We start from the raw sequence: 13334 nt of genomic DNA, 5'->3' as shown, positions 1-13334 counted from the left end.
GTGAGGGGAAAAGTAAGGTCACCATGTAGAGAAATGTTGTAATGGGCTAGGAGACAATTTGGGTCCAGGCATCTTTGCATGATGGATTGTGCTGGTGGGCCTCCACAATTTTGGCCAGCCAAGATCTGAAGGACAGAGTCAGATGCAGGATAAGAACACCCCAAAATCACTGCCTGCCCTACTGGGCCCCAGCACCACCTGCTGACCATCACTCCCAGACTGGACCAAGGGGGCATGGGTAGGGCCCAGCCTGGTTGGGTTGTACACAGACATTCTCCTCTCAGTTACTCCCAATGCTTCAGTTATGGGTCCTCCCCATTCTCTGCTTTTTGGCCTCAAGTTAGGACTGGAAGGCCAGGAAAATCCAGCTGCCCTCACTTCTGCCCTTTCTATCTATAGGGGAACCATGGCCAGGGCAGAGTGCTCTCTGCTCACAACCCCAGGCCCCAGCCCAGATCCTGGCGACAGTGAGGCAGAGCTGGACTGCAGTTTTAATGAGGAGTTCAAGTTCATTCTGCTGCCTGTGAGCTACACAGTTGTCTTTCTGTTGGGTCTTGGCCTCAACACCCTGACTCTCTGGCTCTTCTTCTTTCGCCTCCGACCCTGGGATGCAACAGCCACCTACATGTTCCATTTGGCCTTGTCAGATACTTTGTACGTGCTGTCACTACCTACCCTCATCTACTATTATGCGGCCCGCAACCACTGGCCCTTTGGTACTGGGCTCTGCAAGTTTATCCAATTTCTTTTCTATTGGAACCTCTACTGCAGTGTCCTTTTCCTCACCTGCATCAGTGTGCACTGCTACCTGGGCATCTGCCACCCACTGCGGGCACTGCGCTAGGGCCGCCCTCGCTTTGCAGGCCTTCTCTGCCTGGTGGTTTGGTTGGTCTCAGCCGGCTGCCTGGTGCCCAACCTGTTCTTTGTCACAACCAGCACCAAAAAGCATCCCCTCCTGTGCCATGACACCACTCAGCCTGAGGAGTTTGACCACTATGTGCACTTCAGTTCGGCAATCATGGGGTTGCTCTTTGGAGTGCCCTGTCTGGTCACTCTTGTCTGCTAGGGGCTCATGGCCCGGCGCCTGTATCGCCGGTTGCCAGGGGCCGCCCGATTATCTTCTCGTCTGTGTTCTCTCTGCACCATCGTTGTGATGCTGTCTTTGCTGTCTGCTTCGTGCCTTTCCACATCACCCACACCATTTATTACACATCAAGACTGTTGGAAGCTGACTGCTGGGTGCTGAACATTCTCAGTGTGGTCTACAAAGTGACTCGGCCTCTAGCCAGTGCCAACAGCTGCCTGGATCCTGTGCTCTACCTGCTCACTGGGGACAAGTAGTGATGTGAGCTCTGGCAGCTTTGCAGTTGTGGGGGGCGCCAGCCCCCCATGACTGTCTCCTCCCTGGCACTGGTGTCCCTGCCTGAGGATAGTGGCTGCATGTGGACATCCACTCACTGTGGCTTCCCTGCTCCTAGGGCAAGTAGACGGTTAACTCTGGGAGCCAGTAAGTGAGAAGAAAAAGGGTGAATGCAGGGCAGAGGTGAGGGAACTTACCAGTTACACCCAATATGGCTGCGTCTTCTTTCCCAGACTTTGGAGAGAGGCCCACACCCTGAACATTAAGAGGAACCAGGGAAATCATGTGTGACCCCATTTCTCATAAACCCATCATTTGCCCTTTCCTTTTTAGCCAAAAGCAGTAACAGCCACTCTTCTTTATCTGCTTCTGTGTCCTTCCTGGGGCGATTGGTCCTGTCTCTTGATCCTACAAGGCTTCCTAATATTCTCACCCAGTCCTCTTTCCCCCTCCTTTCCCCCACACATATTTGTGTGTTACTTCACACAAATAATTCCTATGACCACAGCCTCCTTGCCCATCACCTACCTCTCCCGTCCACTGGCCCCACCAAGTAAAGCTGCTTTCTCTATCACAACTGACCCAGCCTTCTCCATTTCTCCAATCCATTTAACCCATATGCTTTATCAAAACTCACTGCCTAGACTTTTTTTAATAAATTAATTTTTTATTGGTGTTCAATTCACCAACATACAGAATAACACCCAGTGCTCATCCCGTCAAATGTCCCCCTCAGTGCCCGTCACCCATTCATTCCCACCCCCTGCCCTCCTCCCCTTCCACCACCCCTAGTTCGTTTCCCAGAGTTAGGAGTCTTTATGTTCTGTCTCCCTTCCTGATATTTCCCACTCATTTCTTCTCCCTTCCCTTATATTCCCTTTCACTATTATTTATATTCCCCAAATGAATGAGAACATACACTGTTTGTCCTTCTCTGATTGACTTACTGCACTCAGCATAATACCCTCCAGTTCCATCCACGTTGAAGCAAATGGTGGGTATTTGTCGTTTCTAATGGCTGAGTAATATTCCATTGTATACATAAACCACATCTTCTTTATCCACTCATCTTTCGATGGACACCGAGGCTCCTTCCACAGTTGAGCTATTGTGGACATTGCTGCTATAAACATCGGGGTGCAGGTGTCCCGGCGTTTCATTGCATCTGAATCTTTGGGGTAAATCCCCAACAGTGCAATTGCTGGGTCGTAGGGCAGGTCTATTTTTAACTCTTTGAGGAACCTCCACACAGTTTTCCAGAGTGGCTGCACCAGTTCACATTCCCACCAAGAGTGTAAGAGGGTTCCCTTTTCTCCGCATCCTCTCCAACATTTGTGGTTTCCTGCCTTGTTAATTTTCCCCATTCTCACTGGTGTGAGGTGGTATCTCATTGTGGTTTTGATTTGTATTTCCCTGATTTGCCCAGACTTTATGGTCTGCTACTTTAGGGTTGTCTTCCCTCTTACTCTAACTTTAAACACCTTGACTCTCACCTTCAGCCAATTTTCTCCTCTCTCCCAGACTGAAGGAGATTGCAAGACAAAGCCAGATCATAAGGCTGGTTCGACCCACTGAAACTTCATGTCTTGGGACCTCATCTAAGCCCCCATTTTTATTAGCTTGCTGAGTTCCTAGTGAACATTCCAGAGCAAGTGTTTCCTGTCTTTTCCATCTTCTCAAGACTCCAACTTCATCCTCTAATGCCTCCTGTAAAACTGAGAATCCTTGCCTCCTGTAAAACTGAGAACACCTCAATTTCTTTCTGCATCATTCATGTTCACTCTACTTTTGTATCCATCTGGTCTTTCTTTCCTGTAGACCCAAAATAAGAGTTGGCCCTCTTACTTGTTTCTTTGTTTATTCCTTTTCATCATTTCAGTCTTTCCATAAACTGATTTCATCCCATTTTTAAAGAAACACACAAATAAAACCTAACCAAACAAAAATAAAGCATTATCACTGGTACCTTGACTCTGTTGTCTCTTGTAGCTAATATCCTATTCACCTTATTCATTTCACTGTCAAATTTCTTAGAAAGAGTACCATAACCCCATAGCCCCATTTCATCACTATAAAGTCACCTCTTAACTCTCCGAATCTGGTTTCCTTCTGTACCTGGAAGAACACAAATTACTACAAAAGCAAGATCTTAATGACAGTTTCTCTTTATTTATCCTCTTTGACTATCTCTACTTCATGTTACTCTGGTGCATAGCCTGTCTAAAAAATTTCTAATGAAAAAAATTTCAAAATTCCACTATGACAACATTAAAGGAAATTTTGAAAGAAAATATTCACCTGCATTTCTGAACCCCAGACAACTGTTTTCATTTATCTATGTTCCATGCCTTTTCTGTTTGCATAATACTTCTATTTTATAGAAGTGCAATCACAGTGTACATATATTTTAAATTTTTGCTTTAAAATTTTTTTAAAGATTTATTTATTCATGAGAGACACAGACTGAGAGGCTGACACATAGGCAGAAGGAGAAGCAGTCTCCTCGTAAGGAGCCCGATGCAGGACTCGATCCTGGATCCCGGGATCACGACCTGAGCTGAAGGCAGATGCCTCAACCGCTGAGCCAACCAGGTGTCCCTAAAAAAACTTATTGTAAATGCTGTCCTTGTGCTACAGTCTTTCATATTTATCATTTCAGTGGCCACATAAAATTACATCCATTAGATTTTTTTTTTACTATTCCCCTATTATTTATTGGACTTTTAGTAAGCTCCCAATTTTTCTGTGCTTTGAACATCTTAGTGCATATGGCTTTTTTTCTTCTTTACAATTCTGTTCCTAGGACAAGTTCCCAGGGGTGGGATTACCAGATCAAAGGGCATGAGTGTTTTTTATGGATCTTGATTTTCAAAAAGAGTGTACAAAGTTTCAATGTCACAGTGGCACACAAGTGTTCCAGTTCCCTTGCAGCTCTAGCATTGGACTTGATAAGAAATCTTTTTGGATGGCTTAAAACATCAATTTGTTAACTTCACTTTTTCAATTACTTATGGATAGAACACCTTTCCACATGTTTACTATTTGTATTTCCTCTTTTTTTTTCAAATATTTGTATTTCCTCTTGTGTGAACTCTTCATATCCTTTGCCAATTGACACGAATGGTCTTATATATATTGGTGATCTTATATATCTCTAAATGTATTCTTTATTTAACATACATGTTAACCCTTTGTCATATTTGATATACATATTTCTTCCATTTATTGTAATTTTTACTTTTAATTTTAGTTCCTTATTTTATCCTCTTGCTTTTACATTTCTCTCCTCCTGCTTTTACTTATTACTTCCTCTCTCTTTGGTGACTTTTCCTCTTTTCTCCCTAAGTAAACAAGTTCTAAGATCTGTCATAGTCATAGCATTTGGGGATTATTTAATCCACTCACCGCCGCCCTGCCATCTGACCTTTGATTTTCTCTGGGAGAGAACATATGTACACATGAATTAAAAGTTGACTTAGAGTCCTTGAGAGTACCTCAGAAATCTTCTGGAGCTTAGATAACCTCTCACTTTACAGAACAGGAAACAGGCCCAGAGATATGACTTGTCCATTACTTAATAAGTTAGTGGCAGAGCAAGAACTAGGCTTAGCCCCCAGGTCCCCTGACTCTCAGAGCTCCCTCCATTACACCATGCCAACTCAATTCTAACCTCTCCTTTCTTCCAAGTTCCACCTCTATATCTTTAATTGCCCACTGGACAGTGGTGGGGCAAGATGGTGGAGGAGTAGGGTCCCCAGGTCACCTGTCCCCACCAACTTACCTAGATAACTTTCAAATCACCCTGAAAACCTATGAATTCGACCTGAGATTTATTTTTTTCAATTTTTATTTATTTATGATAGTCACACACACACACACACACACACACACACACACACAGAGAGAGAGAGAGAGGCAGAGAAATAGGCAGAGGGAGAAGCAGGCTCCATGCACCGGGAGCCCGAGGTGGGATTCGATCCTGGGTCTCCAGGATAGTGCCCTGGGCCAAAGGCAGGCGCCAAACCACTGCGCCACCCAGGGATCCTTCGACCTGAGATTTAAAGAGAGAACAGCTGGAACGCTACAGAGAGAAGAGTTTTTGCTTCTATCAAGGTAGGAAGGCGGAAAAAAAATAAAAAAGAATAAAGTGGGGGAGGGGCCCCTATGGGGTGCCAGGCTAGAGCCGAGCCCGAGAGCCTCCTGGAGGGGAAAGCCCACCCTCCAAAAGCGGGAACTTTAAAAATCCGCACCGGCTTCTTCCTGGAGGGAAGGTGCTTAGCTGGGAACTCGGACAGGATCCCAGGAGGGGCAGTGGAGCCTCCAGTCTCCCCGGGTCACTAACAGAGGAAGTGCGCCCGGGGGAGAGCGAGGTAAACGGCTGGAGCGCGCACCCGGGGGGGGGGGGGCCTTGGGAGCAGCTCAGGCGGCGGCTGCGGGTGGAGGGGGCTGAGCCTTGCTGCCTTGGGTAGCCGTGCACTGGGAGCGCGATTCCAGCAGCACAGGCCAGGAGCCCAGGACTCTGAGTGGACACAGCCCAGGATCCTGTGCTCCCCCGGGCCAGGTGGAGGCACGGAGGGCACAGGATGGCGAGGACAATCCGCACCAGGCACCCCCAAGCTGTGCAGATCAGTGCCCCCCGCCCTGGGAGCATCAAGTCCAGTGCAGACTGGGAGACTGCAGTAGTTACTTAGGGAGCTGACTCCAGGGCTGGAGAGCTGGCCACCACCACTGTGGTTGTTCCTCCTTGTATCACCCTGTGCTTGGGAGGGGCGGGGCCGCCAGGGAACAGGGGCTTCACCAGGTAAACAGCTCCCTCTGAGCCCTGCACCTGGCAGGGGGCGGGGCAGCTCAGGTGCACACACCTGAGAATCAGCACAGCAGGCCCCTCCCCCAGAAGACCAGCTGGAAGGACAGGGGAAGAGCAAGTTCTTGGCAGAGCAGCGCTGGAAAGCTACAGGGGAAGTCGAGGGATTTACAGTATATAGAACCAGAGAATACCCCTCCTTGTTTTCTTGTTTGGTATTTCTATTTCTTTTTTTCTTCCTTTTTCCATTACAACTCATTTTTAGTCACTCCACTGAGCAAAATGACTAGACAGAAGAACTCACGACAAAAGAAAGAATCAGAAACAGTACTCTCTGCCACAGACTTCCAGAACTTGGATTACAATTCGATGTCAGAAAGCCAATTCAGAAGCACAATTATAAAGCTACTGGTGGCTCTGGAAAAAAGCATAAAGGATTCAAGAGACTTCATGACTACAGAATTTAGATCTAATCAGGCCGAAATTAAAAATCAATTAAATAAGATGCAATCCAAACTGGAGGTCCTAACGACCAGGGTTAATGAGGTAGAAGAAAGAGTGAGTAACATAGAAGACAAGTTGATGGCAAGGAAGGAAGCTGAGGAAAAAAGAGAAAAACAATTTATTGCCCACTGCCCACTTGGATCTTCCATTGTGACTTCCAACCCAAGACGTCAAAACTTCCTAAACCAGTTTCCCTACCTAACTTAATCATTTCTTTTCATGGCATCTTCCTTCCTCAAGTCACCTAGGCTCAAAAACACTCAGATAACTTCAATTCTTCTCTCTCTTTATTTCACGAGATTCTGACATTTCTTTAGTTATCATGCCAGTTATAATTGGCTTTCATTTATGATCCCAGTGCTACCATTCTAATACTGACTGTTATCACTTTATTCCTGACTGTTACAGCCTCCTAAATGGTCTTTCTTACATTCAGTCTCTCATCACACAAATGCATCCTATATAAGGCATACTGGCAGATTAATCAGCCCTAATACTGTTCTCACAGTTTCACTCTCTTGCTTAAAATTCTCTCATGGTTCCCTATTGTCTACAAGTTGAAACTCTTTAGTCAGAAATTAAAGAGAGAATTTTCAGCCTTATTTTCCATTCCTCCCCAGTATGAATCTTTCTTCTCCAGCTAATTTGAACTCCTCATTCTTTCTCCAAATATGACTTGCATTTTCTCAGCTCTGCACCTTTATTCTTCCCCATTACCCCGATCCCATACTAGAATGCCCTTCCTTTCTTCTTCCACTGTCCTTTTTCTACCTAGTTTCCAAGGCTGGGCTTAAGCCTCACTTCCTCTTTAAGGCCTTCTATGGTGACTGATTCATAGTGACCTTCCTGGTCACTCCTACAGTCATTATTGTCTATATCAGTCATTTGGCACTTTTATTGTCTTTTGGAATTATGCTATTGTTGCTATTTAACTCTTTATGTATATTTGCTTTGAGTTCCTACCTGTAAACTCCTTGAGCTACTATGATAGAGAGGAAAGAGCATAGGACTGAAGATCAGAAGAGCCAAGTTTATCCCTGGTTATGAAAGTGGAGCTCAGGGGTGGCACTTGGGTGAGTTCCTCAGACTCCTTGACCACATTTCATCACCCATAAAACGAGGATCATAATCTCAGCTTTAAGTACTTCAGATTGTAGTAAGGCTCTGCAAATCTAGAGAGCTAACCAAATATAAATCATTGTTATTATATCACCGATTTGCTTAATAAATGGGGTTTAATAAACATTTGCTGAATGATTACACATTAGTAATTCAGTTTAATGTTTCTGTTCCTGGGCATATTTCCATGTTAAGAGGCCACAGGAACCCCCAAAAACCTAGATATAGATCTAAGGGCACTTTAGGAACAGTGGAGATAGGAAAGGCATTAGAAAGATATTGTGAAGGAAAGTAGGCCTATTCAGCATCTCTCACATTCCACTCCACTGGCTACTTACTAGTTGGACTACCTGTAAGGCTAACCCGGATGGGAGAGGAAAAGGTGGCTCATCTGAGCTTTCATTTTCCTCACATTTTCTACTACTTCATCCCATAATCCCCAATCATTTAGGCCACATGTTTCACCTAGGATGCACCTAAGACTCTATTCTCCTTCACTGATGTGATGAAAGCCAGCATTTTGATGAAGAAGATGATGAGAAGTAGTAGAGACAACAAACATTTTTAGTCAGATAACCAGACTTGGCTTTAAATCTTCAATCTGCTACTTGCTAGCTGCATGATCTCAGACAAGCTACTTAATCTCTCTGAGCTTCTGTTTCCTCATTGGTAAATTGGGGGTAGTAATACTCATTTAGCTGGGCTGTTGTGAAGTGTTAATGGAGTAGTGGATGAAGAAACATCATTTACAGTTCCTGTGGGTGGGAACCACTTTTCAATAGTTCTCAACTTTTGTGTAGTTGGATGAGGAACCAGAATTCTAGATTTGGATTAAAAGTGATAGTTAAGACCATGACAAAGACTGAACCCTTGAGTGTGAGAAGCAGAAGGCTAAAAACTTATTATTGAGAGATGACCACAGTGATGAATTGGGAGAAAACAGATTGAAACTTTGGCATTGCATCAAGGGAGAAAAGAGTTTCAAAAAGAAGAACTTATAAAAGTTATTTTTTAAAAAAACTTTGAATGAAAGGAAAAAAGAAAAATTAAGGAAGTAAACAGCAATGAATGTGTAAGAGAATTCATGGAAGATGATACTCTCAGAAAGATAATAAAAAAAAATACTTGATTCCTTGCCAACCTGCCTACAAAAGATATTAGCCAATGGTATTAATTAAAGAGGCCAATCTCAAATAGCTTTTGTAATCAAGATCTGTTTACATGTATTTATACTACTCCTTCTCTTTTAGTTCCTATAGGTCTTTGTCTCTTTCCAAAGATTTCAGAATAACCCACTGAATGAGTTACTTGCCACAACCTATAGACCTTATATTTCTAATAAGATTTAGATGTGATTTGTCACCAAAAGGGAGTACAAAAGATACCTGAGTACAGCCAAAGAGTTAGTCTGTATGTGAGGACATCTTGGTGTATGTTTGATTGCCAGAGCTTATGTATTTAGGTCACAAAGTGGGAAGAAGGCAAATTATTTTTCCTTGAGTTAAAGGGTAAATTATCAAAATGTGAGACCTTTTCAAGACAAAAAGATAAAATCCTTTTTTGGGGCTGGCTGGCTATTACTGTACATTTTGTACCGCAGTTTGAAGCCCTAGTTGTGTAACTACTGATGGGAAGAAGAAACCAGATGTACTTGGAAAACTAAAGATAAAAATCAACGAATGCCCTCTCAGAGCATTGTGATGCTGGCACCAGCTCAATTTGTTTGCTTCTTACTGATATTTAACTTACTCCTCATTGTAAATCCCATCCCCTTTACAACACCAGTAACTCTTTATCTCTAGTGTGAGTAAAACATTTCTTTTTACACACTCAGATCTTGATGGATTTCTTTCAGAGTGTAGCCATTGCTCTGGTTCTTTGAAAACGTAACCTAGTTTGATTTTTACAAGTTTTGGTCTTTATTCATTTCTCTACTGCAGTTTCCCAAAGTGCATATTCTGGGATATTAATACATGTTATTAAGTTTTTAAGGGGTTGGATTAGAAGGGGGGGTCCAACATAGTGACATAGGCAGACCCTGAACTCACTTCCTCCCATGTACACACCAAATCTACACCTACATACAGAGTAATTCCTCCTGAAGAAGAATGGAGGGCTGAATGAACAGCTTCAGCATGACAAAGAATAGAGGGACTACATAGAGAATGGCAGGAGACATTGGGATATAGTAACAACAGGAACCTCAACCCCGGTGCTGTAAACTGCAGTGGGGAAGGATAGCACTGAGGGACCTGTGCATAGATTTGCCCTTGTTATATCCAGAGCAGTGAGTTATACAGATGGACGCCATAGTCAGAAGGCCAAATTAAGGAGTCTTTATTAAAAGCCAGCAGCTGTGAGGGAGCTCATGCACTCCAAAATCTCGCAGCCCTGAGTAAGCTCAGGGATAGGTTAATAAAGGCATAAACCACATCCTGTTGACAGTTTCTGTTGAGCCCTAGACATTTGCTAAGCATTGTACAGAAGCAAAAAAAAAAAAAAAACTGGGTTAAGTGAATGTCTAGGGTATACTTCCTGAAACCCTGGGTATTGAGGCATTTTGCAGTTTAAACAGACATAAGGTTACAAAAATAGTGGCTATATACAAGTTGGTGTCTTTTATGCTAAGTCTCTGGTATTTCACTCTCCATCAGGCACAGGAAAAAAGCCATGGTTTAAAAGGCAACTAGACTATAAATGAACTAATGCTAGGGCATCCCCTAAATGGCAGAACGGCTGGAACACTATGCAGGGTTGGAGGTGCCAGTGAGCACCATTGTTTACATCCCCCCTCCACCTTGATACTGCAGATTGGAATGGGGTCTGGGCACTCTAGCCAGCCTGCTGCCTCAGTGATCCCAGGGACCCTAACCCATACCAGCTCCAGTCATTCCTTCAAGGTGGCCTCCCCTACTCTTGACTACCTGAGCTCCACTTGTCCCACCAAGGTGGCCCCAGTGTGGTGAATATCAGGACACCCTTGGACTGTGTCCACCACAACTCCAACCATCTCACCTAGGTGGTATGGGTGCAAAGCTCTCCAGGACACTCTGGCTCTTTGCCCACTTCAGTTGCAGCCAATTTGCCAAGGCAGCCCCTGAATGGAGCACCCCAGGGAAACCTCTCCCACCTGTGTCCACTTCACCTCCAGCTGTTCCACCAGGATAGCCCCTGTGCAGAGTGCTCCAGAACTCAGACTGTTCCTGCTAACCTCAGGAAGGAAACATATATCCAGATCCAGGAAGCAAAGAGAGTCTCAAACAAGATGAACCCAATCAGGTACACACCAAGGCATATAATAATTAAAATGGCAAAGATTAAAGATAAAGAGATTCTTAAAAGCAGCAAAAGAAAAGCAACTAGTTACATACAAGGGAAACTATAAAAGGCTATCGGATTATTTTTCATCAGAACCCTTGAAGGCCAGAAAAAAGTGGCATAATATATTCAAAGTGCTGAAAGAAAAAAAAACCTACAACCAAGAATACTCTACCTGGCAAGGTTATCATTCAGAATTAGAGGAGACATAGAGTTTCCCAAACAAACAAAATTTAAAGGAGCTTGTCCCCACTAAACCAGCCTTTAAAGAAATGTTAAAGGGACTTCTTTAAGTGGAAAAAAAAAGGGTCATAAGTAGAAGTAAGAAATTCATAAAATGAAAAATTTCACAAGTAAAAGCCATCATATAATAATGATAGTAAACTAATCACTTATAAAGTTAGTATGAAGGTTAAAAGACAAAAGTAATAAAATAAATTGTAACTAAAAAATTAGTTGAGATTTACAAAATAAAAATATGTAAATTATGATTGCATATATGTGAAACATGGAAGAGGAGAGTACAAACATAGTGCTTTGAGATTGTGTTCTAACTTAAGTGACCATCAACTTAATATAAAAAATTATATATTTATGATGAAATATATGAACCTCATGGTAATCACAAACTAAAATCTATAATAGATACACAAAAAATAAAGAGAAAGGAATCCAACCATAATAGTAAAGAAAGACACAGTCACAAGGACAGAGAGCAAGAGAAGAAAGGAATAGAGAACTACAAACCAACTAGGAAAACAATGAACAAAATGGCAACAAATGCATACCTATCAAAAATTACTAAATGTAATTGGTCTAAATGCTCTAATCAAATGATATGGGGGACTTAATGGATGAAAAAAAAGACTCATCTATATATTGCCTACAGGAGAATCACTTTATTTTTATTTATTTATTTTTCTGAGAATCATTTTAGACCTAAAAACACATACAGACTGAAAGTGAAGGAATAGGAAAAAAATGCCATGCAAAAGGAAATGAAACAAGAAAAACAACTCAAACTCAGATAGCAATATTTACATCAGACAAAATAGACATTAAAACAAAGATTAAGAGAGACAAAGAGGGGCATTACACAGTGAAAAAGGGATCAGTCCAACAAGAGGATATAACAATTGTAAATACCTATGAATCCCAAGTAAGAGCACCTAATATATAAAGTATATTAACAAACATAAAGGGAGAAATTGACAGTAGTATGATAATAAGGGACTAATAACACCCCATTTATGTCAATGGATAGAGCATCCAGAAAGAAAACCGATAAGGAAACAGTGGTTCTGAATGACACATTAGACTAGATGGACTTAACAGGTATACCCAGATCATTCCATCAAAACCCAGCAGAATATACATGCTTTCTTTTTTTCTTTCTTAATTTTCAAAATTTATTTTCAATTTATTTTATTTTTTTAAATTTTAGTTTAAATTCTAGTTAGTTAAGTACATTCTTTTCAAGTACATGTGGAACATTCTCCAGGATAACTCACATATTAGGCCACAAAACAAGTCTCAAAAAATTTAAGAGATTGAAATCATATTATCTTTCCAAACACAATGATATGAAACTAGAAATCCACCACAAGGAAAAAAAACTTGAGAAAACACAAACACTTGGAGGCTAAACAACATGCAACTACACAGTCAATGGGTCAATGAAAAAAATCAAAGAGGTAATTTAAAACTTCCTGGAAACAAATGAAAAAGGAAACAAAATGGTATAGAATTCTGGTGATGCAGCAAAAGCAGTTCTTTTTTTTAGAGTGAGAGAGCACAAGTTAGAAGATGGGGAGGGGGCACAGGGAGAGGGATAGAGAGAGAGGATTTTAAGTAGGCTTTACACACAGCTTGGAGCATGACATGGGGCTTGATTCCAAGATCCTGAGATCATAACCTGAGCTGAAATCAAGAGCCAGATGCTTCAGGAGGAAACTTGATGGGATGAGTATTGGGTGTTATACTATAAGTTGGCAAATTGAGTTTAAATAAATAAATAAAAAGATTCAGATGCTTAACCCACTGAGCCACCAAAGCGCCCCACAAAAGCAGTTTTAAGATGGAGGTTTATATTGATATGGGCCTACCTCAAGAAACAAGAAAAATCTCAAATAAACAAATTGATGAATTGTATGATGATGAGTTGTATGTAAGTGATGAATCCCTAAATTCTACTCCAGAAACAATTATTACACTGTATATTAACTAACT

At 42.1% G+C, this 13334-nt stretch overlaps 1 protein-coding gene across 1 annotated transcript; it reads left to right on the top strand.

Moving 5' to 3' along the window:
* The first annotated feature begins 406 nt into the window (after positions 1–406).
* On the top strand, positions 407–1515 carry P2RY4 (pyrimidinergic receptor P2Y4). The gene is given in 2 exon segments (XM_025982895.1): positions 407–1154; positions 1157–1515. Coding segments are annotated over 2 exon segments (1107 nt in total).
* Positions 1516–13334: the final 11819 nt, after the last annotated feature.

Source organism: Vulpes vulpes, chromosome X (assembly GCF_048418805.1).
Source record: "Vulpes vulpes isolate BD-2025 chromosome X, VulVul3, whole genome shotgun sequence".
Taxonomy (NCBI): Eukaryota; Metazoa; Chordata; class Mammalia; order Carnivora; family Canidae; genus Vulpes; species Vulpes vulpes.
The sequence above is the reverse complement of the archived record's forward strand: the minus strand, read 5'-3'. Positions and strand labels throughout refer to the sequence as shown.